Below are 24,912 nucleotides of genomic sequence, written 5' to 3' on the forward strand. Positions count from 1 at the left end.
TTTGTGATCAATAGTGAAAATATCCAAACTAAGTCTTCCAGCAATGATATACCAAAAGGCCCAAAGATGAAATTATTCCATAAAGTCTATTCCTTTGTTTATTTCCATCTTTCTAATTTTCTATGTACGTATCACCTGTTATAATTGGTTATAAGATAGATATAATGAATTTTTAAAAATTAAATACTTTATTTTCTCTACTTTTAACTTTGAAAGCAGATGACTCAATCTTAGTCAATGCTGATCAACTTTTAAATGAATTCCAAAGTTCTATAATGGCTATAGGAAATGTATATGGGTGTGTATGTTAGCAGGATTTTTCTGACAAAGTCTAAACTGACCTGCATGAATGTGTATGCGTGTATGTATATGTGTTTTCCCCAAAGACTCCATTTTTAAAAGTCCTTTGAGAAGAACACTCTTATAATAAGAAGCACTTCCCATAATTCATACTTTTGAAATTATTTTATGAAGTTTTCAATCTTTAATGCAAAAAATCTACAATACTCTACTGCAGAATAGGTGTTTAATAAATGTTTGAGGATGGACTCCTCATTATGTCTTCTGTTGTCATGATACATGGTTCTATTTCAGGATTGGAACAGTCCAAGAAACCACTCACTGATCCAGAGAAAACAAGACAAAGGTTTTCTATTTTTATAATGGCCTACGGACTATTTGACCTGTGCTAATGAAAAGAAAGATTTTTGGAAAACAAAACAAATAAGACAAGACAAAGCAAACAAAATAGACAAGTAAGTAGCTGTCAAAAATCCTTACTCTCTGGGGTTTTGGGTTGTGTGTGCATAGAACAAACAATATTAAGGGGATGTTACTTAATTCTTAAAACATATAATTGTACTATTTAATCACATATTGAAAATGAATTATTTTTAAAAGGACATAGTCTTGGGGCAGTTAGGTGGCGCAGTGGATAGAGCACTGGCCCTAGAGTCAGGGGGACCTGAATTCAAATTCAGCCTCAGCCACTTAACACTTATCAGTTGTGTGACCCTGGACAAATTACAACCCCAACTGCCTCACCAAAAAAAAAAAAAAAAAGATATTTAAAAAAAGGACACGGTCTCTCAGAGCCTCATACCACATTTTCAATTCAATTCTGTAATAAGTACAGTATTGGTATAAAACATTCAACTTAGTTGTTATTTTGTGAGGGGGAGCTGCAACCTGGTTAGCCACAACCTAATTCTTGAAGCAAGAATTGTGCTCGTATGCTTTAGAATGTTCTAAAACCATAAAGGTAGGACCAGGCTAAACATGGATTCCTAATTATAAGAATAATAACTTTCTTCTTTAGCCCTTTAAGGTTTGTGAAGTACTTTCTTCATAATTACCCAATGAAGTAGTTTTTTGGGTTTGGATTTTTTTTTATTTTTGATTAAGTCAATCACTGATTTTGCTATTATAAATAACTCTGATAAAGAAATTCTATTCCAAAAAGCATTTATCTTGCTATTCGTAGTCTTAGAAACTTGCTTAGAGCACTGAGGAATAACTTGCAAAAGCTTATTCAGGCAATATGTATCAGAGACAGGACTTGAACCCCTATGTTCACGTCTCTGAGTCCACCTATCTGAAGGGATCAGTGATCGCTCAATGCAACAAAGCTAATGAGCTGAGATCTGAGTTCCAAGTTCCCACATTCTGCATACCATACTGCCCCCTTAGATTGAGAGAAATGAAAGGTTGTCATGTAGAAAAGAAAGCAGACTTGATCTCCTGGACCTGAGGGCAGAGCCAGCAGCAATGAGCTAAGCTAGAAGGAGGTTGGTTTAGGCTTTATGGCAGAAAAATCCTGCTAACACTTAGAGCACAGTTCAAAAATAGAACAGGCTGCTCAAGAGGCTGGCAGTGCCTCTTTCCTGGCGATCTTCAAGCAAAGGCTGCATGTTGCCATGTGCTGGGTATCTCATAATTGGGGATTCCTTTCATGTATGGGATTGGACTACATATTACCATGGACATTCCTTCCCACCCTCCATTTCGGTGACTATGTCAAATAGGATATTATTTATAGTTGAATTTCATGAAATGCTGTATGGAATATCTTCAAAAGAGGCTGGCCAGTAACATGGGTAAAACAGCGGCTAACAAGAGAGCAAAACTGCACTGATACAACAACATCTGCGAGCACCTAAAGGAAGGCCTCTAATACGTGAGGTGGGTCCTCTGTAGAAGACACTGGGAAGAACATGGGCAAAAATTGCACCAAATAAGAAGGTATAGATGGGCTACAATTCAAACCAATGGGGGGGAATTCTCACAGTAACAAGCTGATTCACAAAAGCACTGAAACGATAGGGGGTTCCATATGGCATCTTTTAGGATGGGAGAGTGATGTCACTGGTAGGAAGTGTAGTCTGCTTAGCAAATTATACAAATTAATTTTCTCATTTCTAAGGTCTATCAATTCGACATAAAATCATGAAAAAAAGGAGGGAAGGTAACATTTTCTAAGTATAAACACTAAGTACTCAAAAATTTGAATTGCTGTTTAACTGAACAGGATTCAAGACTGAATATTTATATAAGTGACCTAAATTGCATAAAAACATAAAATAAAATTATTGTCAAAAAAATTCATATCAAATTGACTTCTACAGTAATCATATCTCAGCGTTTCACATTTGGGGGGGGGGGGAAGGCAGGCCATGAGGATTAAGTGACTTGCCCATTGTCACACAGCTAGTAAGTGTCAAGTGTCTGAGGCCAGATTTGAACTCAGGTCCTCCTGAATCCAGGGCTGGTGCTTTATCCACTGTGCCACCTAGCTGCCCCTGTAAACTTATTTCTAAAAAATTTAAGCATGTATTCTCTAGCTCTACAAAGTCTAGACAAGAAGAAATGGATTTTAAAAGTTCAATGGGAAGAATTCAAGATGGAGAAAGACTAAATTTTGTGATACTAAGGACTAAATAGGTATACTTTAATTTATGTTTCTAAAAAGTTGTATATAAAATAAACTTTTGTGCAATGACTTCTCAGAAATAGTTTCCATTTTAGTTGCAATTCAACTACCACCAGTATTTAGCATTAAAGTTAGCTTCTCAGTCTGTTGATTTAATTTTGAGGAAATCACTTTGCAAACCTTAAAGAACTCTATACTCAAAAAGCAGTATTTTTAAATAAAACAGTCCATTTTGCATCAAGATTCTCTTAATAAGAGGGCAAATAATTATGATAAATTTTCAGTTATGAAGTAGGTATGATCCTATTTAATAATAGATGGATAGTCAATCATCAAAGCTTCTTAGAACTTTTATTATTCTGAAATGCTGTTAAGAGTATGAGCCCCTTGAGGGCAAGGACAATTTCACTTTTGTCTTTATCTCCAGTACCTATCACAGTGCCTGGAAACATGGCAGGCTCTTAATACTTTGATCAAATTACTTTCTCTGTCTTGGCCTTGTTTTCCTCATCTGTAAAATGAGGGGACATCCATCTTTATCTCTCCACTGTCAAGGTTAGTTTCAAGGATAGCTCTTAGTGCACTAACCCATATTTTGGTTTCCAGTTGCTCAATATGTTAACTTCATCAATTATTATTTTGTTGTTGTCCTTCATTCTCAAAGAGGACCATGACATCAGAATGATGTCATGACTTGAAGTGAACAGGATTTAAGTGAGGGAAGGATATGCAAGGTCACCAACTTCACTCTTCTTCAGAGCCATCTGGGTCCAACTGGAGATGGCTCCAGGTGTTTTAGGCAACTGGGGTAAAGTTACTTGCTCAGGGTCACACAGCTAGTAAGTGTCTTAGGTGAAATTTGAATTCAGGTCCTCTCAACTCCATAGCCAGTGCTCTATCCACTGAGCCACCTAGTTGCCCCAATAGTCATCACTTTCGTCAAATGATTTTGCAACTGAACTCCAAAGATTTCAATGACAAAGTAATGGACTCAAAGAAAAGTCCTATGAATTTGGAAAATTTGTGTTGAAAAATCTTTCTATTTAGTGCAAAGTTTAGGATGAAACCTATTTTTAAGTTGGATTACTGTGTTCCAAAAGCCCTTCTGTAAACTGCTGGTTTAGAAATTAAATACATTCTCCCTTTGAAACAATGTTATAAGTTCCAATTTGATTCCTAAGCAAGCTTCCCAAAATAATCTATAATGCAATCCACAATCTATATTGTACTTTTTCCACGGGGGGGGGGGGGGAGGGGGGAAGTGTACAAAATACTATTTTATTACTATTAACAAAAACCTGCAAAGCAAACTGAAAAAATACTATTAAATTTATCTTGAGTGCTGATACTTGAGAAAACAAAAAGGATAATTAGAGGATACGGAGATAAATGGAGGCTTTTCTAGAGATTCTGAAGGTGATTTTCTAGATCTGTTCTTATAACATTTTAGAGGGTGATGGTACTAGTTTTTTTAAAAAATCACATCAAATTTCACTTTGTCTTTTTTTCCCTTGACATAGAGATATCAACATGGAGTAATCCCCTCACTCTATTAGTCATGTTTGGTGGGTCAGGGGATTGTTTTTGATTTAACAAATGAAAAAGGTTAAAGTTTAAAAGAAGAGGAACGAGGAAATTTTTCTTAACTTGTCAAGAATATTTGTGTGATTAGTTGTAGAAAAAAAAAACACAGAAAGAATACAAGCTCTCCCAAGTTTCCCTCAGAAACAACATTAAATCAAGCCTCTAAATCGATTATGGAGCTAAAGAACCTACAAAAAGACAGAAAGAAACAATTTTTCATCTTGAGATAGTTTAGAAGACTTCAGTAAAGGACTGTCTCACTTGGGTGAGAGGGGAGTGCAGCACAACTCAGCTCAGAAAGGAGGGTATCTCGGCAAATCTGCAGGAGACTCTTAGCCACAGCACAGATCAGCAACTGAGGCCCCTTGGTCCTGGCTCAGCAGGCTGGGTGGCAACAGCAGGCTAGATGTGAGACACCTCTCCCCCCCAGTACCAGCTGAGAAGGCAAACTGTCACCTACAGAACTACCCATAAGTAAGGTGCAACTAGGCCAATCTATCCTAGCTCAGAGAGCAAATCCAGAGCTGTGAGGAATCCTCAAGCCCCAAAGGCCTCAGAGCAGAGATAACATTAAAAGCTACAAAACAGACTAAAATATCAGTAAGAAACAAAAAAGAACCCTAACCATAGAGAGCTTCTATGGTGACAAGAAAGACCAAAACACTGAGGACAACACTGCCAAAATGCCTACACGTGAAGTCTCAAAGGGGAAGAGGAATTGGTCTCAATACCAAAAAGCCTTCTTATAAAAGGCTCAAAAAGGATTTAAAAATCAAATAAGAGAGGTAGAAGAAAAAAATGGGGAAAGAAATGAGAGAAATGAGAGTTTTGCAAGAAAATTATGAAAAAAGAGTCAACAGCTTAGAAAAGGAAGCACAAAAATTGACTGAAGAAAATAATACTTTAAAAGTTAGAATTGGGGGAGGGGCAGCTAGGTGGTAGAGTGGATAAAGCACCAACCCTGGATTCAGGAAGACCTGAGTTCAAATCCAGCCTCAAATACTTGACACTTACTAGCTGTGTGACCCTGGGTAAGTTACTTAACCCTCATTGCCCTACAAAAGTAAGTAAGTAAGTAAGTAAGTAAGTAAGTAAGTAAGTAAGTAAGTAAGTAAGTAAGTAAGTAAGTAAGTAAGTAAGTAAGTAAATAAATAAATAAATAAATAAATAAATAAATAAATAAATAAATAAATAAATAAAATTAGAATTGGGCAGGTGGAAGCTAACGACTTTATAAGACACCAGGAATCAATCAAACAGAAGCAAAAGAATGAAAAAATAGAAGAAAGAATAAGATGGAATGGTATAAGAAAGATGCTTGGTGTTTTGGGGAGACTGGGGAAATATGGTATGGAAAGAGAAACAATGTGCAACAAATTTTAAATATGCAGGATATATAAAATTATATATGTTGCCTCTAGTACCTTTATACAGAAGACTCTCTTCATTTAATATGGGTTTATCTTTGAAGCATAAGGCGAGAATAGGAATTCAATACCTATATTTAATTTGGATCTATATTTGAGTTGTGAGGGTAGAATAGGAAATCAGTAGGAATTTTCCAAAATGTTAATATCTTTTCTATTATACTTTTTTACTCAGGTTAAAAAAGAGTGAAGTTACTTATGCAGTTTTAATTGGAGATAACCAACAATGAAAATAAATGACTTCATAAACTTATTTATGAAATGCTTTCATAATGTTGATGCTGAATTCATCAAAATATATCACAATAGTAATTTAATGCACAGATTAAAAGTTTTGTGAAATAGTATAGCTTTCTTAGGGGAAAAGTAACCAATATAAGTGAAAAATAGAGAAAACAATGTATGCCTGGTACACAGTAGGTACTTAATTGACTGATCATAACAATACAACAAATGTTACGAACACATAATGTATAAAAGAGCTTGAGAAAAACAAAATTTCATGTCTTTCAATCAACCTTAAAAAGCATTTATTAAGCATCCATGGTGTGCCGGACACAGTGCTAGGCCCAAAAGACAAAAATGAAACTTGGCCTATCCTTAGAAAGCTTATATTCAATTGTTGGAGGGGATTCAGATAAGGAATATTCAGGTAAGGAAATACAAAATGCATACAAATTTCATTAATATTTGTGACTGATTAATTTGACAGAATATCATCTAATGTATAGATCAAGTTGCTACTAATTTAAGTTTCTGATAATCCAAATAGAGTAAGGCAGAAAAAGGACTATCCAAGTTGAAATGTGGACATTGGCATGTTGAAAAGAAATATTTTTATATAAAGGGAAAAAAGATTAGTATAAATACTTAACCCACCCAAAATAAATGAAAAAAAATCAGATTTCTTAGCCCATATAGCTTTTAGAGTGGAAGAGGCTTCTAAAAGTTATCAAATCCAACCCTTTTTTTTTACAGATGAGAAAACTGAGGCCCAGAGATGTTAACTGAGTTGCTTTGGGTCACACATATATAGAGCTGAATGAAGAAGATTCAAACTTAGGTCCTCTGATTCCAAATCCAGCATTCATCCAACGAGGTAGATAAAAGTTACAAAGGAAGGCTGACTGATACTGGCTTAGTTTAAGGAAAAAATTCTGACAGAGATGTCCCCCCCATCCCCGCCCCCCCCCCCAAATATGGACTGACCTGTCAGGTTATATACTGTGTTCTCTATACTTGTTACTAGAGAAATTTAAACCAAAGGGAAAATGAATATTTGTCTAAGATGTATCCTTTTGATAGTTTGAAAAGAGATAACTCTCAAGAGATTCTATACTCTTCTGCAATTACAGGATTTAAAGTTAAGCAGTAATAGTCAACACTTTTTTTATCCTATGTGCAGAACCCAATATGTTGCACATTTTGTTTCTGGTCCTCATCACCATCTCTCAAGTCATCTTTCAAGGAAATTTGTTGTTTCAAAATCGTGCTCCTATAGCTAAAAAGTTGGCTGGTATTATTTGGTCACGAAATCAGATAATGCACCTTCCTCAGTCACTCTGTGAGACTTTACAACTACTGGCTTCGCTGAGTGTTCCCCACAATCTATCTCTTCCTCAGAGCTATTAGGGGTCACATTCTGTAGGGACTGCTTTTCTCAATGGTACAGCAGAAGCTTCATCGTATCTAGTTTTACCTTTAGTACCACCGACAGAAGCAAGACATATACAAGGTTTCTATCCCTTGATTTTCCTTTAGTCCTTTAGCAAGATTCAAACCCCTTCTTCAGAAAAGAAAATAACAGTGCTATTTTAAATAAATATTAGTTCAGCTATACATTGTTACCATCTGTTTCATCCCACACATAAGTGCCAAATACAAAAACAGCTTGAAAACAGGCAAATGGACTCAACAACTTCTCTAAGTGCCTTCTTAAGACTATAACTTTATCTACAAAAAGATCAGTTGATTTCAACAAAAGTAAATTATAGGAAATAAATAATTATTCATCCCCATAAAATTAAGGAACTAAAACAATTTTGGTTTAAAGGCTAAATTTAGGATACTTTATTCAAAATACTATTATCTATTTCTAAATATATAGACTGTCACAAACCGGCAGTGTAACTGTTATAAGGGAAGGAGCACTGCTCTCTGCATTGGAAGACCTTAGTTCACATCTGCCTGCATGACCTTGAGTAAGCCCTTCCATCTCTCTGGGCCTTGGTTTCCTTGTCTATAAAATGAGAGAACTGGCCTAGAGGGACTCTCTTTCTGTTCTAACTCTGGGAACCTAAGGCACATCCCACATCTCTGGGAACCAGCTTCTTCTTGTCTAGACTAGGTTAGACTGGGTCTCTAAGGTTCCCTTCAACAGTAACAACATTCTTTGAGATCTGGGTAATAGAGATGACTAAGAAGTGAGTATCTCAGATGTGTATTATTTTGATGTTATTGATTTGGCACAAAGGATCCAACTGCTTCTTTCCCCTGGTTTCCCCTCCTTTTAACTCTATTTTGGAAGGTAAACACATTGAAAGGAAAAAAAAAAGATATGTATGAGTACTTAACCTGTCCAAAATTTGGAGATTAATGGTATTATCCATGAACTATATAACCTTGGGAACTACTAAGGTTTTCAAAAGTTTTTTATTTAAAGAAGGATGTGGTTCAGAGACACTAGTCCAACCAAGTAGTTCTCCTGGGGAACATCATGCCTGAAGATGATGTCTTGACCTCTGTGGTAACATTACAGCCCTCATCCCTAACCTCTTACTCAAGTATCTCTCCAGCTAGCTGACCTTTTCCCAGAAGAGGATGCCATCCTGAGTAAAAACTTCAAGTGGAGTATTGGGGGCAGAGGGTATTAGTAGGATGAAGTCTATGATCTGAACTGGGGCTTATGGCTATGAATCGAAGCTACCAAAGAATAATGATACCCAGGTTGAGAAACAAGCCCAGTTTACATACTGAATAATTGATTTGCAAAGGTTTATCGAATGAGGCAACATGGCAATAACGAAAAGAGCACTAGACTTCCGTAGTTTGAATCCCACATCTAACACTGAATAACATTGAACATGAATAAGCCACAATCTTTCTGAGTCTGTTTCCTTATTTGCAAAACTGAGATAATCCTCTATCATATAACTCTCACAGGATTACCTAGCTCAAATGAGGTAATATATAAAGCACTTTAGAATATCCTAAAACATTATGTATATGTTAGCTATTATTTTAAGGAAATAAAATATGGAAACGTTACAGTCTGCGGTAATTGTGAATACCCTGCTAAAAAAATCAAGAGTTGGTAGATTATGTAAACTTTGACAATACAATGTCTATGTTCATTATCACATAGCTCTATGGAAACAAGCAAGTAGTTTTCCAAATATGGAAACTTCAACAAGTAACAGTTTACCACCACCCTTATAATATACTGGTAATTAACAGCTGACCGAAAGTGCTTTTCAAAAGCTGAGATGGAAGAATCCTAGAAATAGCTAGTAGCAGGGACAATCTAAACAGATCAGCAATTAAAACAGTATTTCTCCTTGCCTAATACCTATAATTCTAATTTTCAGAATAAACTAAAAGCAAACTATTTTTCTAATCCTGAACATGTTTACCACAAATAATTCTGGGTGTACCACACAAGATGGGGGGGGGGAAGTATCTAGACAAGGAAAAACAAAGTAAGCAGGATTTGGAAGGACTAGTGTATTAGGGAAAAGGGGGAAAAACCCAACTCTATAAAATGTATATAGCCTGTTTGAGAAATAATTAGGGAGAAATAAAATATTACCAAGGTGTCACTAATAATACGATAAACTAAACTCATCAAATTAGAAGTTTATGGCAAGACATAATTTGCTACAGTATTATAAATCAAATTGCCACCCTGTTTCAAAGACTACTTTTTCTTGTGAATGAATACATTTTCAGGACTTATATAGAACATATATCACACAAGAAGCTTTCTCCATACACGTAAGTTCATTTTAAATGAAAGAACATAGGTAAATTAAGAGTGTGTGGTCTTTAATCAAGCAAAAACAATCTCCATGTCTCTAACACAAGTATTATCTATACCACACTGATAGCCCCAGTAGTGGTATCACATTGTTTTCATACAAGAGTAATCTGACATATGAACTCAGCTATGATATACCAGGGACCAAAATGACAGACATTTGCTTATATACTCTCTCCTTTTGAACTCTTAATTGTTTCACATCTGCAGTTTTATTTCACACAGCTTCCACATGAGCTACTTTTTAGCCAAACTAAACAAGTTATCATCAACTGAAAATATTCCATGCCATCCTCTTCTTGTTCATGCTGTAACCTCTGCTTAGAATGCCTTTTCTACTTTTATCACAACTTACTGAAATCCTCAAATTTGTCCTCCATGCCTCAGGCTTAGCTTATTTTCCACTGTAACTTTCAGTAAAAGTAATGGCCCTTTCCTGTCTCAAAACTCATGGGGGCAGTTAGGTGGCAGGGGGTTTGGCGGCGGCCGGAAGTTAGGCGGTGCAGTGGATACAGCACTGGCCCTGGATTCAGGAAGACCTGAGTTCAAATCCTGCCTCAGACACTTGACACTTACTAGCTGTGTGACCCTGGGCAAGTCACCTAACCCTCACTGCCCCGCCAAAACAAAATAAAACAAAAAAACTCATTTGTACATCTTTTGAAACACTTTTCAGATACTGTCATATTATGGTTAGCTGTGTTCTCCCTGCTTCTAAAGTCTCTCTCCCCTTCAATCCACACAGGTGCCAAAAAAATCTTCCTAAAGCATAAGTCTAGCCATGTGGTTTCCCTATTGTTTCTATAATTATATACTATATACTTCAGGCTGGTATTTAAGGCCATTCCTAGTGCAACTCCAACCTATCTTCCCAAGATTATTTCAGATTTCTCTAATATTTGGCTAAACTGGAATGGTTCTCTAAATTTGACATTCTACCTTCTGACTCTGATTTCTACTCTGCTCCCACATCAAATTGAAGAATTATTTTTTCTTTGTAATCCCAAGCACAATGGTTTTCAAATAGTAAGCCCTTAATAAATGTTTAAATTGATTTTTGTCTCTCTCAACCTTAGAAATAAATTCAAGACATTATAAATTAGTCTTCTTTCATATTCCAACAAATATATTACAATGTTGGACGTAAGTACTTATTAAACACTTGTGAAAGTTGAATTTCTGCTATTATTTCTCTATCATATCCACCTGCATTATAATAGTGATTTGAGATGATCTCTTATAAATCTCTCCCATGCTCTACATTTCTCAAAAAAGAAAGAAACTAGGGCAGAATTGCTGTGCTATTAAAAGTTAAGAGGTATTCGGGGTGGGGGTAAGGAGAGAGTGTATGATCTTCCTTTGCTCACTTCAGAAAGGACAGAGCTTTTCCTCAAATTTTGGTTTAAGATGAAAGGAAGGGGAGCAGCTAGGTGGCGCAGTGGATAAAGCACCAGCCCTGGATTCAGGAGGACCTGAGTTCAAATCTGGACTCAAGCACTTGACACTTACTAGCTGTGTGACCCTGGACAAGTCACTTAACCCTCATTGCCCCACCCCACCCCCCCAAAAAAAGATGAAAGGAAGTGTGGAAATGGTGCATTGGTATCACAAACCTAATCAGATGTTTGATAAGAATATAGTAATGCTAGTGTTGACAGAAATGGCCCCTTCAATATATTCAGAAGTTTGAGAAAACATGTTATTATTAAGAACAGTACCTTTTCCTACTCAATTATTTTTGAGGGGAGGAGAGGTGCAAACCTATGATCTAATCAGTGTAGGAACTCTCAGTTCCTTTCCCAATGATGCAGACTAAAAACTATATTATTTATAATCTTTGGAGAGATCCTAGGGAACTAACAAGTTAAATTACTTTTTCCATGGTCATTCAGTTAATCTCTGTCAGATGCTAGATTACATGAATCAGTTTAAATGATTTTTTCCATTGGTCAACTAGCTAACAGGTCTGAAACAAGACTTGAACCTGGTCCTCCTGACTCTGTGGCCAGGCCTCAATTTTAAGGATCAACTCTACAAATATATCCATCTTAAACTGATCCAAAGATAATATCCATATTCTGTAGAGGAAAAATATATCTAAAGAAAAAGGATGACACAGAAAGGGAATGTTTGCCACCACTTGGAAGAATCACAGAATTATAGATTTAGAGCCAGGAAGAACCTCTTACGTCATTTAGTCAAACTTCTTAATAAGGAAACTGGCCAAGACAAGAAAAATGACTTTTCCAAGGTCACACAGGGCAAAGCAAAGCCAATATACAAATCCAGGTTCTCTGAATCCAAAACCTATGTTCTTTCCACTAGCCCCATGATGACATGGGAAAGGAAATATAAGTAAGCATAGCAGTTAGATATTAGTAAACATGTGAGTTTACCAGGTAAAGATTCCTAAATATTAAGCTCTATTTGGTACAGATGAAGGCCAGAGCTAAATAAATGTGCATGAAGAGGACTTTTTCATTTGTTCTAAGTTTATACAATAACCGGGACCAAATTCTGTACTTCAATTTTTAATGTTAACTAGAATCTATACTATTTGGAGTGAAAATATGAAATAAAACATCTTAACATAAGAAATATACACATTTGAAGTAAGATTTGAAGGGGAAAACTTTCCATTTAAAGTCAAGAATTTTTTTGCTACCTAAAGAAATAAAAAAATCGTAAAAACAAAATGCTTTGATAAAGAATAGTAAAAATGTAAACTGAACAAAAAAAACACAAAACCCAGCCTTTTAATAAACAGATGTTCAATTTAGTTTCTCTATTCCATTCTGGTAATTTTTTTCTTTTTCTTTCTTGTTTTGGCCAATTTTATCATACTGATTTCTTGGCATACATATGATTGAAAAAAGATGCATAATACACAATCTCTAAGTGTGAGATGTCTATAGAGTCCTTTGGCTAAAAATAGGCATAATAGGCTATCCTACCGAAGCCTCAACCTATATATGGACTTAAGGAGGTAAATTTCAAAACACAATAATTTTTACTCTTCAGTATACTAAAGATATCAGACTAAGAATATTTTAAAAGGCAACAAAAAAAGGGGGGGAGCTAGTAATACTAACAAAAATGAGGCAATCTCTAGTTAAAGGTGATTAAAGCAGTTGAAAGTAAACATTCATACACCAAATTTTAAAATTTTTAAATGTCTATTGCAAAAAAAGGGTAATAATATTTCTGTGATGGTTATAAATCTGATTACTAGAGCATAATATAATTACTGATTATTAGAGTTAAGGTGCTCATTATTTGATAGGTTGCTGTATTTTTTTAAGAACCTCTACTATGAAAACCTCTACCTTTTATGCAAACAATTTCTGACTATTAAATGCCTTTCTATGTGTAAACACAAGAATAGGCAGTAACATTAATTTTAAAACTTACAAACAGTTTTTTTCCTAGGAAAAATCCTTGTGTTAAACAAACTAAAGTAGTAATTTTAGGATATTTTGATTTGTGACTATTTGAAGCTGCTGATCCAAAGGCATATTTCAGCACACTGTATTGAAATGTAAGTACATGACTAGTAACTTACTGCCACAATTGTTGAATATCAGATTTCCTACTATGACAGCTTTCTCAATTCACCTCATCTTTTAAAAATAATAGGTTTTTGACTAAGAGGCAACATGGGAGTAATGGGAATGATTACTACTTTTTTCTCCTGTTCCTCATTTGTTGGGATTCCCTATTAATTTATTAGGCCTACTTCCAACAATGCCTAAAAATTAAAGCATCACAGAACATTAAGTCTAGAAGCCCTCTTTCATCCTATAGAGGCAAAAACTCAGGCCCAAAGAAGTCAAAGGAAAATTAGTAAACACAGAATTTAAATCCAAACCCAGTCTCTGTTTTTTTAAATGCTAATCTGGGTCTTTTACCAAGTTGCCATTTCTTAACAATCCAATTGCTTTCTTTCTATTCCCAACACAAGCCCTTTAGTTTGATATCTATTTCAAAAGCCTAACATACCAAGCTCATGTTCCTATGGGACATTCTCTGCTGGAAATTCAGTCCCAGATCTTCAGTCAATCCAATCCCTTTAAAATCCACTTCCTCTAGTAAGCTTTTCCTAATTAAAATATTCCCTCTTCCACTCATTTTATGGGATTTGTGTACAGAATATCTGCTAAAACTGATCTGTATTACAATAAAACCTCACTACTTCAGGTTAACTGGAGACAATAAGTAGAATTAGTAATGAATCCAAAATACAGAATATTTTACATGTGACAAAATAATAGTAACAGAGGTAGCATGGCATAGTGATTATTAAGCCAGCCTTGAGGCTGGGAAAACTTGGTTTCAAGTCCTACTTCTGACACAGACTAGCAATTTTTTGGCTGGTTGACCGAAGTTAAGTCACTTAACCTCGAAGGGCTTAGGCAACTCTCTAAGTTACAAAGGTGCCAAACTTCATTAGTTTCCTCAATAGATCACTCCCTATACCAAGGAAATCACAGGTCCAGTTTCTACCTAAATTAATGGTACCATAACTGCTAAATTATTCTGGATTTTAAAATATGCTACAAAATATTATGAATATCAGAATATTTTATGTATGGAATGCTATTTCCAGTGATTTTTTATTGACAAAAAGATCCAATTCATTTGTAAATTAGCACCTATTTGATATTATTTAGACTATTCTTACAATAGGTTAGTATATATTATTTTCTTAGAAGAAAGTTTGTCTCTTTACAGAGACAAAATACACACAAAGACTTAAGACATTTATATGAAACAGGATTATCACTTATGGTATAACCTTAATCCATTTGGAGTCCAGTCATTTGGATTTTTTGTTCGTTTAACAGGTGCTTAGCAAGAAAGGTTTTTACAAACTACCTATAAAAAGAGTCCACTAGCTTTTTATTGCAATTTTACCCTAAACCCTCATCATCTAGTACCAGAAATGCACACAAATACTGGCTGCCTACAGGCAGATGGACAACATTTGTAACTCTAAAGGGCTTGGAACAGGACCAGGATGGGCCTGGAGACAGTGTGGCTAAGATGCACCTGTAAATTCTGGCTCAAGGGTTAGTATAAAGATGTTGTTCTAGAACAGGGAAATGATACATCAGTTTTGGTCTCTATAGCAACTTAAGCTTAAATGTTTATCTATTTTAAAAATACACACACGCGTGCGTGCACACACACATAGATTTATACATACATATTTCAAAGCCTATCTCATAAGATTCCTTTTATAACAATCAAAGAAAACTGAATGAAAACAAACTGTGCAGAAATATATTCTAAGACAAATAAACTAGACTTTCCATGACAAAGATTAACTTAAAATTGTACAAAATAGTAATGAAATTTAAAGTAGTTACAACTAAACACACTAACTGAACTGAACATTCATGATTTAAGGCAGGTGCATTTATCCCAATGATAAATTAAGACGTCCCCCTCCCCTAAATAAGTTTAATATTTTACAATCACATAGCATATATGGATTTATTTTGAAAATTTCAAAGGTATTTAAATAATTTGAAATAGATGACAAGCAAACAAAGCAGTTATATCTGTCTTTTGACACGTTTTAAACATGTTTATAAATGGATAGTAATCAATAAGTTGTGAGATACCCTAATCATATAGAAAGAAATACTAACTCCTAACCAAAACCCTGAAAAATATCGCTGTGCAGCCTACCTGGTCTATTCTGGATGTTCCGGCTGCAGTGCACCAACTATCTTGGAGTGAATCTGAGCCCCAAGCTGGCAACTGCAAACTAGATCTCACCTTCAATAGCATAGAAGTTTTCATCAGAAACGAGCAGTTCTCTTCTCTTCCCCACACCCACCCTCAAAAAACAAACACCAAAATTCTTTCTACCCTATAGATGTTTCATTTAGTGGCCCAGATCAATAAAGGATTGCTGCAGGAAATCCTATTAGCAATTAGACATAATGGAACTTCAATTAGCCTACAATCCCAGCAAACTTCAAAGGGATTGGAAAATGTCTAAGATCTCTACTTTAACTATTAGGCCACATTTAGAAAGGATGTATGGATAGATAAGCCAGTGGGAAGTCCACTCTGAACCAGCTACTATAAATGTGAATTCTATGCAAAAAGCCCTAAAGTTGCTTTTTGCCATTAACACAGCTGCACTAAGTAAAGTCTGACATACATACAGCTGGTCATGGTGAAGTATACTAAGAATTATGGCAATTGTGGAATATTTGAATACAGATTACTTTGAGATGAAGTTAACTCTGGTGGCTATTTGATCAATAAATATAACATGACCCTTCTTTCTATGGATTGCCAATCCAAAACCGTGATTAGAATTTTAAAATATTCATCAGTTTTTCTACATTTATGAGATCATCATTTTCCACCATTTAATTAAAAAAGTAAACTTTTCAGTTCTTAATTATCTCAAAGTTTACTCATATTTTAGCCTTCATTAAATACTTGTTATTATAGGGCTAAAAACAGAAGCTTTTTGAGAACCTGATTTTCTTGAATAGCCAATTAATAATTTTAGGATATCATTACCCAATTTGCTACTATAAAAATTAACATGAGAAATAATTCCATTTACATACCATTCTTACCTGTAAGGGTAAGAGAGTATTACTGTTGTTGTCTGTTCTGAACACATTATCTTCAATCCATGATTTAGGTGTCAGGGATGGAGTAGATCGAGTAAATTTTGGTGGAGCTATGACATTACCAGAAAATGGTTTCTTCAAAGGAGAGATCTGATTCATAGTTCCTGGAATTCCCATATTTCCAGTTCTACGATGATCTCTGCCATGCATTGCTCCCCACGACATACTTCCTGTGCTCCAGCCACTGCTCTGATGGTTGCTCCAAGGAGATTGCTTCAGAAGAGGCTGGGGAAATATATCCAGTTAAATTACTTTTGAAACATCAAAATGGCTTATAAAATTAAATTTTTTAATGTTCAACAAGTATGTATATCTATTGAAAATGATTAAATTATTAAAAAGTATCCATTAAAGATTCATATTGCCAGATCATATATTTTAGTAATGACGCAAACTAATAGGCTTGCAATTTTGCCATTAAAAACAAATCTTCGTGGTAGGTGACTTTTTGACATCTTCCACAAACGCACAATTATAATCAAACTGAGCTTTCATAACTACTGCCAAAATATAGGTATTGTGACAGGATGATTCATATAATTTTCACTCTTTCAGGAATAAAAGGAAACTAACACAAATGAAATATAAAGGTGAGGAAAATGCACTTTAGAAGCTACATGGAATTCAAATTGGGAGATCTTAAATGATTTCAAATATCAATTTGCTATCCACACAAATACTTTAAAAATAAAATTAATCTTCTGATGGTGAGGACATGTAATATTCCTTATCATATAACAGATATTTTGACTGAGTCCAAATAAGTACTACAGCAACCAAAAAAATGGCTAATGATACATTTGGAGTTACTCTGTTACATGAGTAAATGTCTTTTGGGATAGAGGAAGAATTAAAAAAGTATAGTATTTTTTGTATTTTCCTAATCAACTTTTATGGTCCTTTATTACAATTCTTGCATGGTTATTCAGCAGCACTCTTTTTAAAAAGAGAAAAATTCCTTACTAGTCAATCACTTTAACTAAGAATTGCTAAGCAGTTGTCTGATGTTACCTATAGGTGGATCCACTGAGATTAAGCTAGCAATAACGAAAATGCTATTAAAAGCTGCTTATTTGAGAGAAAGATAATACAATTCTTATTCAGTTTTTAGATAAAAATACCAATTTTCCAAGAAGTTATTTTCAAGATCCAGAATAATATTTTTTATTCCAGTGAAAAATTAGAAGTATTTTTTAAACTTAAGAGCCACTAATGTCATTTTAGACATAATATTACATTGTAAACTTTAATAATTGATAATGTAAGAACAGCAAAAAGAATTTCATTTAATACAAAATCTGTATCTAGTAGTCAAGCCATGGTAATTCATGTTTTTAATTCGTAAATGTAAATCTACTATGCATGTAGAATTTTTAAAGTGTAAAAATTTAAAATTCTAACTAGTTCTGAGAATTTGTACTGTGGGCGTTGAAATTACAGTACCAAATATCTTATTCTCTCTGGGACAAGGTTCAAATAAGAGTTGGTCTGCATTGTCTATCGGCATTATGTTGTCCCTTTTTTTCAGCTGTTAAGAGTGTATATGGCAGTTTCCTGAGAACTTTAGCTGATAGATTCCATGACACTGCACCCTTTTAGTATACTGTTTTAAAGTTGATAATTAGTAAATACTAATCCTTGCATACATCCTGTAAAGCTTTCTAGGTCATGCTGACAGTGTTATATAAATAACTACTAGTAATAGCTCTGTGGCAAGTTTCTAGATTAAAAGATGGAGAGAGGATGCAAAGATATCCCCTGCCTTACTCAAGGTTACATAAATCAGAGACAAGTAGACTAGGATTTCCCAACTCTGGGTTTTTTTTAATCCTATACACACACCCTATTTTCATGCACTGTCAGTGAAAATACATACTTGTCATTGAAAAAATGATGAAAGCTACATTTACTGAATTACGACCAAAGATACCAAAACACTTCTTTAAGCTAGCTAAAATGAAAAATCTAAGAAAGTTCCTCAGTCTACTTAGAGAAAAGTTTGAAATTCTAGTTTTGGGCTTCACCTGTCACGTTATGGATGAGAAGAGTGAAAAATTGACTGAGATAATCAGATTATGTCTAGTCAAAGGCTGCCTTAACCCCCCAAAATATATATATATGTATATATTCTGAGAAATAATCTGTTTTAATACAGATTGTTAGCCATTAAAAAGCCTGGGTCACTAAAGGTCAGAAGATCTTGCTGAAAAAAGCAAAAAGCTTAACAGTCTGCCCTGTTATAACTTCTTCCTTTTAAAAACCACAGTAAGCCCCCCCCCCAACGCTTTGGGGTGAAACCTTCAGAAATCAAAGCCGTCAGGTCGGTGTGGCCCCGAACCCCGCTGGCTCAGCCCTGTGGCCCTGGTCTGGGTGGGCCTGTCCCCAGCGCACGCTTTTACTCATCTGACAGCCTCCAGTGGATGACAAAGGCCGTGACTCCAAACAGACTAACCCAGTACCACACTTGTCTCCTTCCCTACTCCGACTCCGACTAGACGAGCGCCGCGCTCCCCAGCCCGGGGCTGGAGAGATAACAAGTGGGCAAGAGATCATCTCCACCCCCACCTCCTCCCCGGGCCCGGCCGGGCTGACAGCCGCCCCACCCACCCCCGGCTGCAGCTCCGAGCCGGGCGGCCCCGCAATCTGGCCCGACGCGGCCTCCGGGCCCCGGGGCCCCGGGCCCCCGTCCCCGTAAGGTCGGCTGACCCCCGGTATTCAGTCGGCCCCCCTTCACTCACATACCGAGCGTGTGACACGTGTCTGTCTACACGAGTGTGCCACACACGACACACACGCACACACCCCCCCTTCAGTTAGGGGGTTGGGGAAGGGTCCTGCCCCGCCAAGGCCTCCCCATCCACAGTCCGCTTACTCACCTCACCGACACCGGGGGCCACTCGACCGGCTCCCCCTCCCTCCCTGCTCCCCTCGGGCGAGGCCAGAGCCCGGGTAGCCCCAGACGCCCCCCGCCCCGTAGCCGTTCCTGACCTTCTCCCCCCAGATGGACGCCCCCCTCGCCCCCGCCCCCACAGAAGAACCGGAGGGCGTTGCGGGGGAGGGGGGGGGCAAGTACTGGCGCTGTCGACCTCAAAGCGTCCTTCAGGGCTCCCGATCCGGGGGAACCCTGCTGAGCCCTGCGCTTCCCGGAGGGCCGGCGCCCCGGGCCCTGCCGGAGCAGCGCTTCTCCTGGGCCTCGGTCGCCGGGGCTTGCTGACCTTTCCCCTCTTTCCCCGGTCCCCGCCGCCGCCGCCGCCGCCGCCGTGTCCCGTAGTATCCCCTCCCGGCCCGCCCCGGCTCTGCGCTCCGAGCGGCTCCGCCGCGGGCCGCCGGTCCCGCGCCCGCCCGCCCCGGCCCGCTGACCCCGGCTGACCCCGCCCGGGCCCGGCCTGTACCTGGTGGTGGTTGTACGAGTTCCTCTGCTGCAGGAAGGCGGCGGCGGCAGCCTGGTGCTGCTGGAGCTGCGGGCTGACAGGCGAGCGCCGGCTCGAAGGCGGCGGCGGCTGCGGGGCCGGAGGCGCGGGCTGCGGCTGCGGGGCCGGCGGCGGCTGCTGAGGTAAATTCATGGCCGGCGGGGGCGGGGGCACGGCGGCCGCCGAGAAGGGGCCGCCGAAGCCGCCGCCGCCGCCGCCGCCGCCCGGCACGCTCATGCCGGCGCAGGGGTTGTGCGGAGACACGGGCGAGAAGCTCTGGAAGAAAGCCGGGTTGATCGACGACGGAATCCCGGGGTAGAAACTGCTGTCCGTCTCCGGATTGGGCGGCGGCATGGCGCTGATTGGGCCGCCGCAGCCGCTGCCGCCGCCGCCCGGGGTGGCGGCCGAGGAGCCCGGCGGCGGCTGCTGCGGCGGCGGCTGCTGCGGCGGCGGCTGCTGCGGAGGCTGGGGCTGCGGCGGCGGCGGCGGCTGCTGCTGCGGGGGCTGGGGCGGCGGCGGCGGCTGCGGGGGCTGCGGCGGCGGCGGCTGCTGCTGCTGGGGCGGCGGCGGCGACGAGGTCTGCACGGACCAGGGGGTGCCGAAGCCCGGCAGCGGCGGCGGCGAAGCGGAGCCCCCTCCTCCTGCGGCCGGGGGGCCCCCGCCCCCTCCGCCGCCGCCCGGGTGAGGCAGGTCCGGGCTCTGCAGGCTGCTGAAGCCGCCGCCGGCCCCGAGCCCCCCGCCCGGCAGGAGGGTACTGGAGCTGTTGAGCAAAGGGTGGTTGGGGGACTCCATCGACGGGGGCGGCTTTGAGCCCGGCAGGAGATTCACAGACGGCGTCGAGGGGGCCAAGCCCACATCGGGGGACTCGGCGGCGGTCCCCTCGCCGGCTGCCGCCGCGGTCGCTGCTGTCGCCGCCGGGATCTTCCGAAGACTGTCCACCCCCCCGTGGTGGTGGTGCTGGGCTTGGGGCGGCGAGGGCTGAAGCGGGGGCCGGTAGTGCTGGGGGAGGGGATGGTAGTCTCCCGGTGGCTGCTTGGGGTGGTGGTAGTGGCGGTGGTGGTGGTGCGGGTGCGGGTGGTGCGGGTGGCTGAACTGCTGCTGTCGCTGTTTCTGGAGCTGCTCCTGTTGGAGCTGGTGGAGCTGCTGCTGTTGCTGCTGCTGGGAGATGAACTGGTCGGGGGTGTTGAGCGGCGGCGGCTGCTGCTTCAAGTCCTGAGGGTGGGGAGGGTGGGGGGGGTTGAACTCTTTCCTCTTCTGGCTGCTCAGCTGCTGCTGCTTGCTGAAGTCCTGGGGGGAGGAGGTAGTGGAGGAGGAGGAGGAGGAGGACGAGGAGGAGGAGGAGGAGGAGGAGGAGGAGGAGGAGGAGGAGGGGTGGTGCAGACTCGGTTTGAAGTCCTGGGAGGGGAGGAGGTGGGTCGCACCCGCTTTCGTGCTGCCGACGGGATGGTGGTGGTTGGGGAGTTTTTCGGGGAGCCCTGACCCTGAGAGTTGCTGCTGCTGTTGCTGTGTCAGCCCCAGCAGCAGCTCATCTTGCATGGTATGGTTGTGCGCTGCAGCGGCCGCAGCCAGGAACAGGGGGGAGGAGGAAGAGGCGGCGGCGGCGGAGCTGCTGCTGCTGCTGCTGCTGCTGCAGCTGCAGCCGCCGCCACCGACACCGCTGCCGGTGGGGATGGAGAACTGGGAGGGGGTCGAGGCCAGGGAGAAACCGGTGACAGGCAACGGCGGCTGCGAGAGCGGGGCAAAGGGCAAGGAGGAGAGCTGGGGGGCGGCAGGGGCTGGGACTGGCGGGTAAGGTCTGTAAGCACCGCCGCTGAACAGGGGGCCGGGGCTGCTGCTTCGGAGCGGGGCGGTGTGCAGTAACTCGAATCCGTAATCCCCCATTTATCAGGTACAACCACGGGGGAAGAAGGGAATGGGGAGGAGAGGGGGCGATCTGCACCAGGGCCGAGATAGACCGCCCCCCCCCTTCCCTTCGCCTGCCCCACCTAGGAAACCCGGGACAGGACCGGAGCTGCCACTAGGACTGGGGTTGGGAGTGTGTGTGTGTGTTGGAGGGAGGAGGGGAGGGGAGGGGGGGAGGTCAGTGAGACACACCGTAACTGAGCGGGGTTGACCGTCTTTACCCCCTCCCTCCCCCCCTTACAGCCACCTCCTCCTCCCGATACCGGCTCCGGCGCCGCCGCCGCAGCCCCTTAAGAACCCCGGAATGTGCGTCACAACCACCTCACAATTGCGTCCCCCCTGGCACGCGCGGGCACGAGGCCGAAGCGCTCCTCCCCACCCCACCCCCATTCATTAATATGCAGGCGCCTGCCGGGGGCGCGCGCGCGCGCCTCGGCTTGGGGTGGGGTGGGGGAGGGAGCGCGCGGTGTCACCCGGTTCTCTTCCTCCGGCCCCTCCCTCCTCCGCGGTCTGGAACGGGGTGGGGGAAGGGAGAGGAGGAGCTCTAGGGGCCGGTCTGCGTGCCCTCGGGACGTGATGGCCTCGCGCCGTGGGAAAAGGAAAAGCCGGTTGAGAGCGAGGGCTGCCGGCCGGCGGGCGGGGACGAGAGGGGGGCGCGTGCTGGAGAGGGGACCGCAGGCGGTTCCTGGGCAACGGCCCCTCCCTCACATTTTTCTCGTAGTCTAGTGGGGTGGTTTACAAGCCTGTGAACCCTCCTAGTTATGACCCTCCCCCCCCCAGACCTGCACACACCCCTCGCGGTCATTGGGGTAACGCCCCCTCCACCTCCTTCCTGTCCACTCTTCGCCCCGCCCTTCGGTCATGTGAGAGCCCCGAGCCGACCCTGCGACATCCTTGGGGTAGGCCGGGGCCTGGCCGGGCCGGGGCGGGGGAAGGTGATGGGCCCAGGCCGCCTGGGTAGGGCTTGGTGGGGCGGGGGTTCCGGGCCGGGATCCGCAGCTTTTTTATCGATTGCTCCCGGCGGCCTGCGGCTGGCGAGCCTTTTCCGTCCCGAGCCGCCTTCGCGGCGCTGCCCTGGGAATTCTGGGACTCTACTGCCGGCTGGGCCGCGCGCCCGGCGTGGGGAGCGTTTTCTGTTAACTAGAATGAATAAAGCCTCTGCGGCATAAACACGCTCTCTGTGGTTATTTGCACCCGCACACACCCGCTCCCATGCTACCCAGGGCCCAGAGCGCGCGGCTCCCGTGCTCGGCCTGGGCTGCCTCCGCTTCTTCCCAGTTGATCCGAGCCCCGAAGGTGCCACCCGAGGGGCTTTGCTCCGCTTGACTCCTCCCCGCCACATTCCCTGCGGCTCCTCAGCCCCTTCCCTTGGGTGACTCGCATTTAGACATTTCTGAAGCTGGATGAATTTTCTAGGGAGAAAGATTCCTCCCACGAGGGGGAGAAGAAGAGGCTCTGACTCAGCAGCGGGCCGGTCGGGGCTTGCCAGATGCGAGGGGAGAAAGCTACGGGGCACCACTCCGCGAAGGGACCTCGGCAAAGGGCCGTCCCTATTCTTGAGGGAACCGCGTCAATAGCAGGAGGAAGCGGCCCGAGCTGCAGTCACCGTGAAATGCACATTTCACTCTGGAAGTCTGTCGGCCACGGCCACAGTTCCTCGGGAAGATAACTGGCTGTGCTTCGGTCGGAAATACGGCACACAATGCTCGGACCTCCCAGCCCGCCTCACCTCCTGCCTGCAGAGTGTACGCTAATGTAGGCCTGCGTTCTGGGTGATTTTCTGGGGCCACTAAAACAACGCAGTGTTTGCAGCAGAAAATCCAATTTCATTCGAAGTTGTTAGGACTAGCTAGCATTCCACCTCCGGGATATTGGGTTTGATTTAGGGAGAGTCTGGCTCCTGAGGCTCTGGCAAGAGGCTTGGAGGTCCTTCTGCTTGCCCTCTGGACTCCAAAGAATACGAAATTCTTTCTCTCAAGCATTGCAGTGTTCTGAGTTTGAAGGCTATAGCTTTTGAGCAGATCGATCCCATGGGCCTGGGAAACGTGAAAAAGGCCACATTTGACTGCATTATGGAAGATGAGCCAGTGAGGTCCAGTGGGGAAGGGAACATATATGACTGTTGCCTTGACCCAGATTCAAAGCAATAGCTTCCCAGCCAGGACCAGGTAGCAAGGGCAAATCTGAAGAAATCCTCCGATCACAGCAAAAAGTAAGAAGGAGTAATTAGCCAATCCATCAACAAACAACGTCTGTTATTCCCAGGCAATGTACTGGTCATTAGCAATATAATACAAAGATAAAAGTAGGACAGTCCCTGCACCTCAAGGTCCTTATATGCTAAAAGGGAGATAGAACATATCGGGGATGATGTCCAGGGAAGTTAGTTTGGGGTCTGGGCGGTCACCTGGATCGTGAGTGAAGTCTTAGAGGAATAGAATGTCATGTCCTTTCTAGAAAATTGTAGAATTGATTTAGTTGTTCTGAGAGTAAAAGCAAGAAGTGGAAAGGAGGGAAGGATCTGTTTAGGGCAACAGGCAGATGACCTGTGCTTGGCAACCATTGGTATCCCCGTGGAGTACAGTATACATAGGGATAGACCTGTAAGAGGTTCTGGGGACATGTGCTCAGGGATGAAGGACTTTTGGATGACAAAGCAACTCTTTGGTCTCCTACTCCCTGTCACAAGAGTGGGGTGGGACAGTATAATGGCCATTAAGTCAGGAAGGTTGACCCACTCTAGATATTTATTTAAAGGGATAACTGTTCTCTGCCCCTCCCTTCCTCTCTCTCTCTCTCTCTCTCTCTCTCTCTCTCTCTCTCTCTCTCTCTCTCTCTCTCTCTCTCTCTCTCTCTGCCAAATATGTGAGCAGCTCTGGAGGTTCTCTCTTATAGTTTCTCTGACTCGATTTGCCCCTGCCCCACAGTAGCTATAGCAGCTACTCACACATGGCAATGAACC

General features: G+C 42.1%; 1 protein-coding gene across 8 annotated transcripts in view; it reads right to left on the reverse strand.

Annotated features, from left to right (window-relative positions):
• CPEB2 (cytoplasmic polyadenylation element binding protein 2) overlaps positions 1 to 22,074 on the reverse strand; it is a 79,534-nt gene extending 57,460 nt beyond the window's left edge. For 2 of the 8 annotated variants that reach the window (XM_043970931.1, XM_043970929.1), the window contains exons 1-2: positions 20,031 to 22,074; positions 16,573 to 16,863 (exon numbers count right to left, since the gene is read on the reverse strand). In XM_043970931.1, coding sequence (XP_043826866.1) covers positions 16,573 to 16,863; positions 20,031 to 21,929 — 2,190 coding nt within the window. In that variant the 5' untranslated portion in view covers positions 21,930 to 22,074. Of the gene's footprint in view, positions 1 to 15,670; positions 15,761 to 16,572; positions 16,864 to 19,514; positions 19,564 to 20,030 lie in introns of those variants that run through there. The other 6 variants (XM_043970928.1, XM_043970926.1, XM_043970927.1 and 3 more) reach the window with 6 other exon arrangements.
• Between the last annotated feature and the right edge of the window lie 2,838 nt (positions 22,075 to 24,912).

The sequence above is a fragment of the Dromiciops gliroides genome, chromosome 6 (assembly GCF_019393635.1).
Source record: "Dromiciops gliroides isolate mDroGli1 chromosome 6, mDroGli1.pri, whole genome shotgun sequence".
Classification (NCBI taxonomy): Eukaryota; Metazoa; Chordata; class Mammalia; order Microbiotheria; family Microbiotheriidae; genus Dromiciops; species Dromiciops gliroides.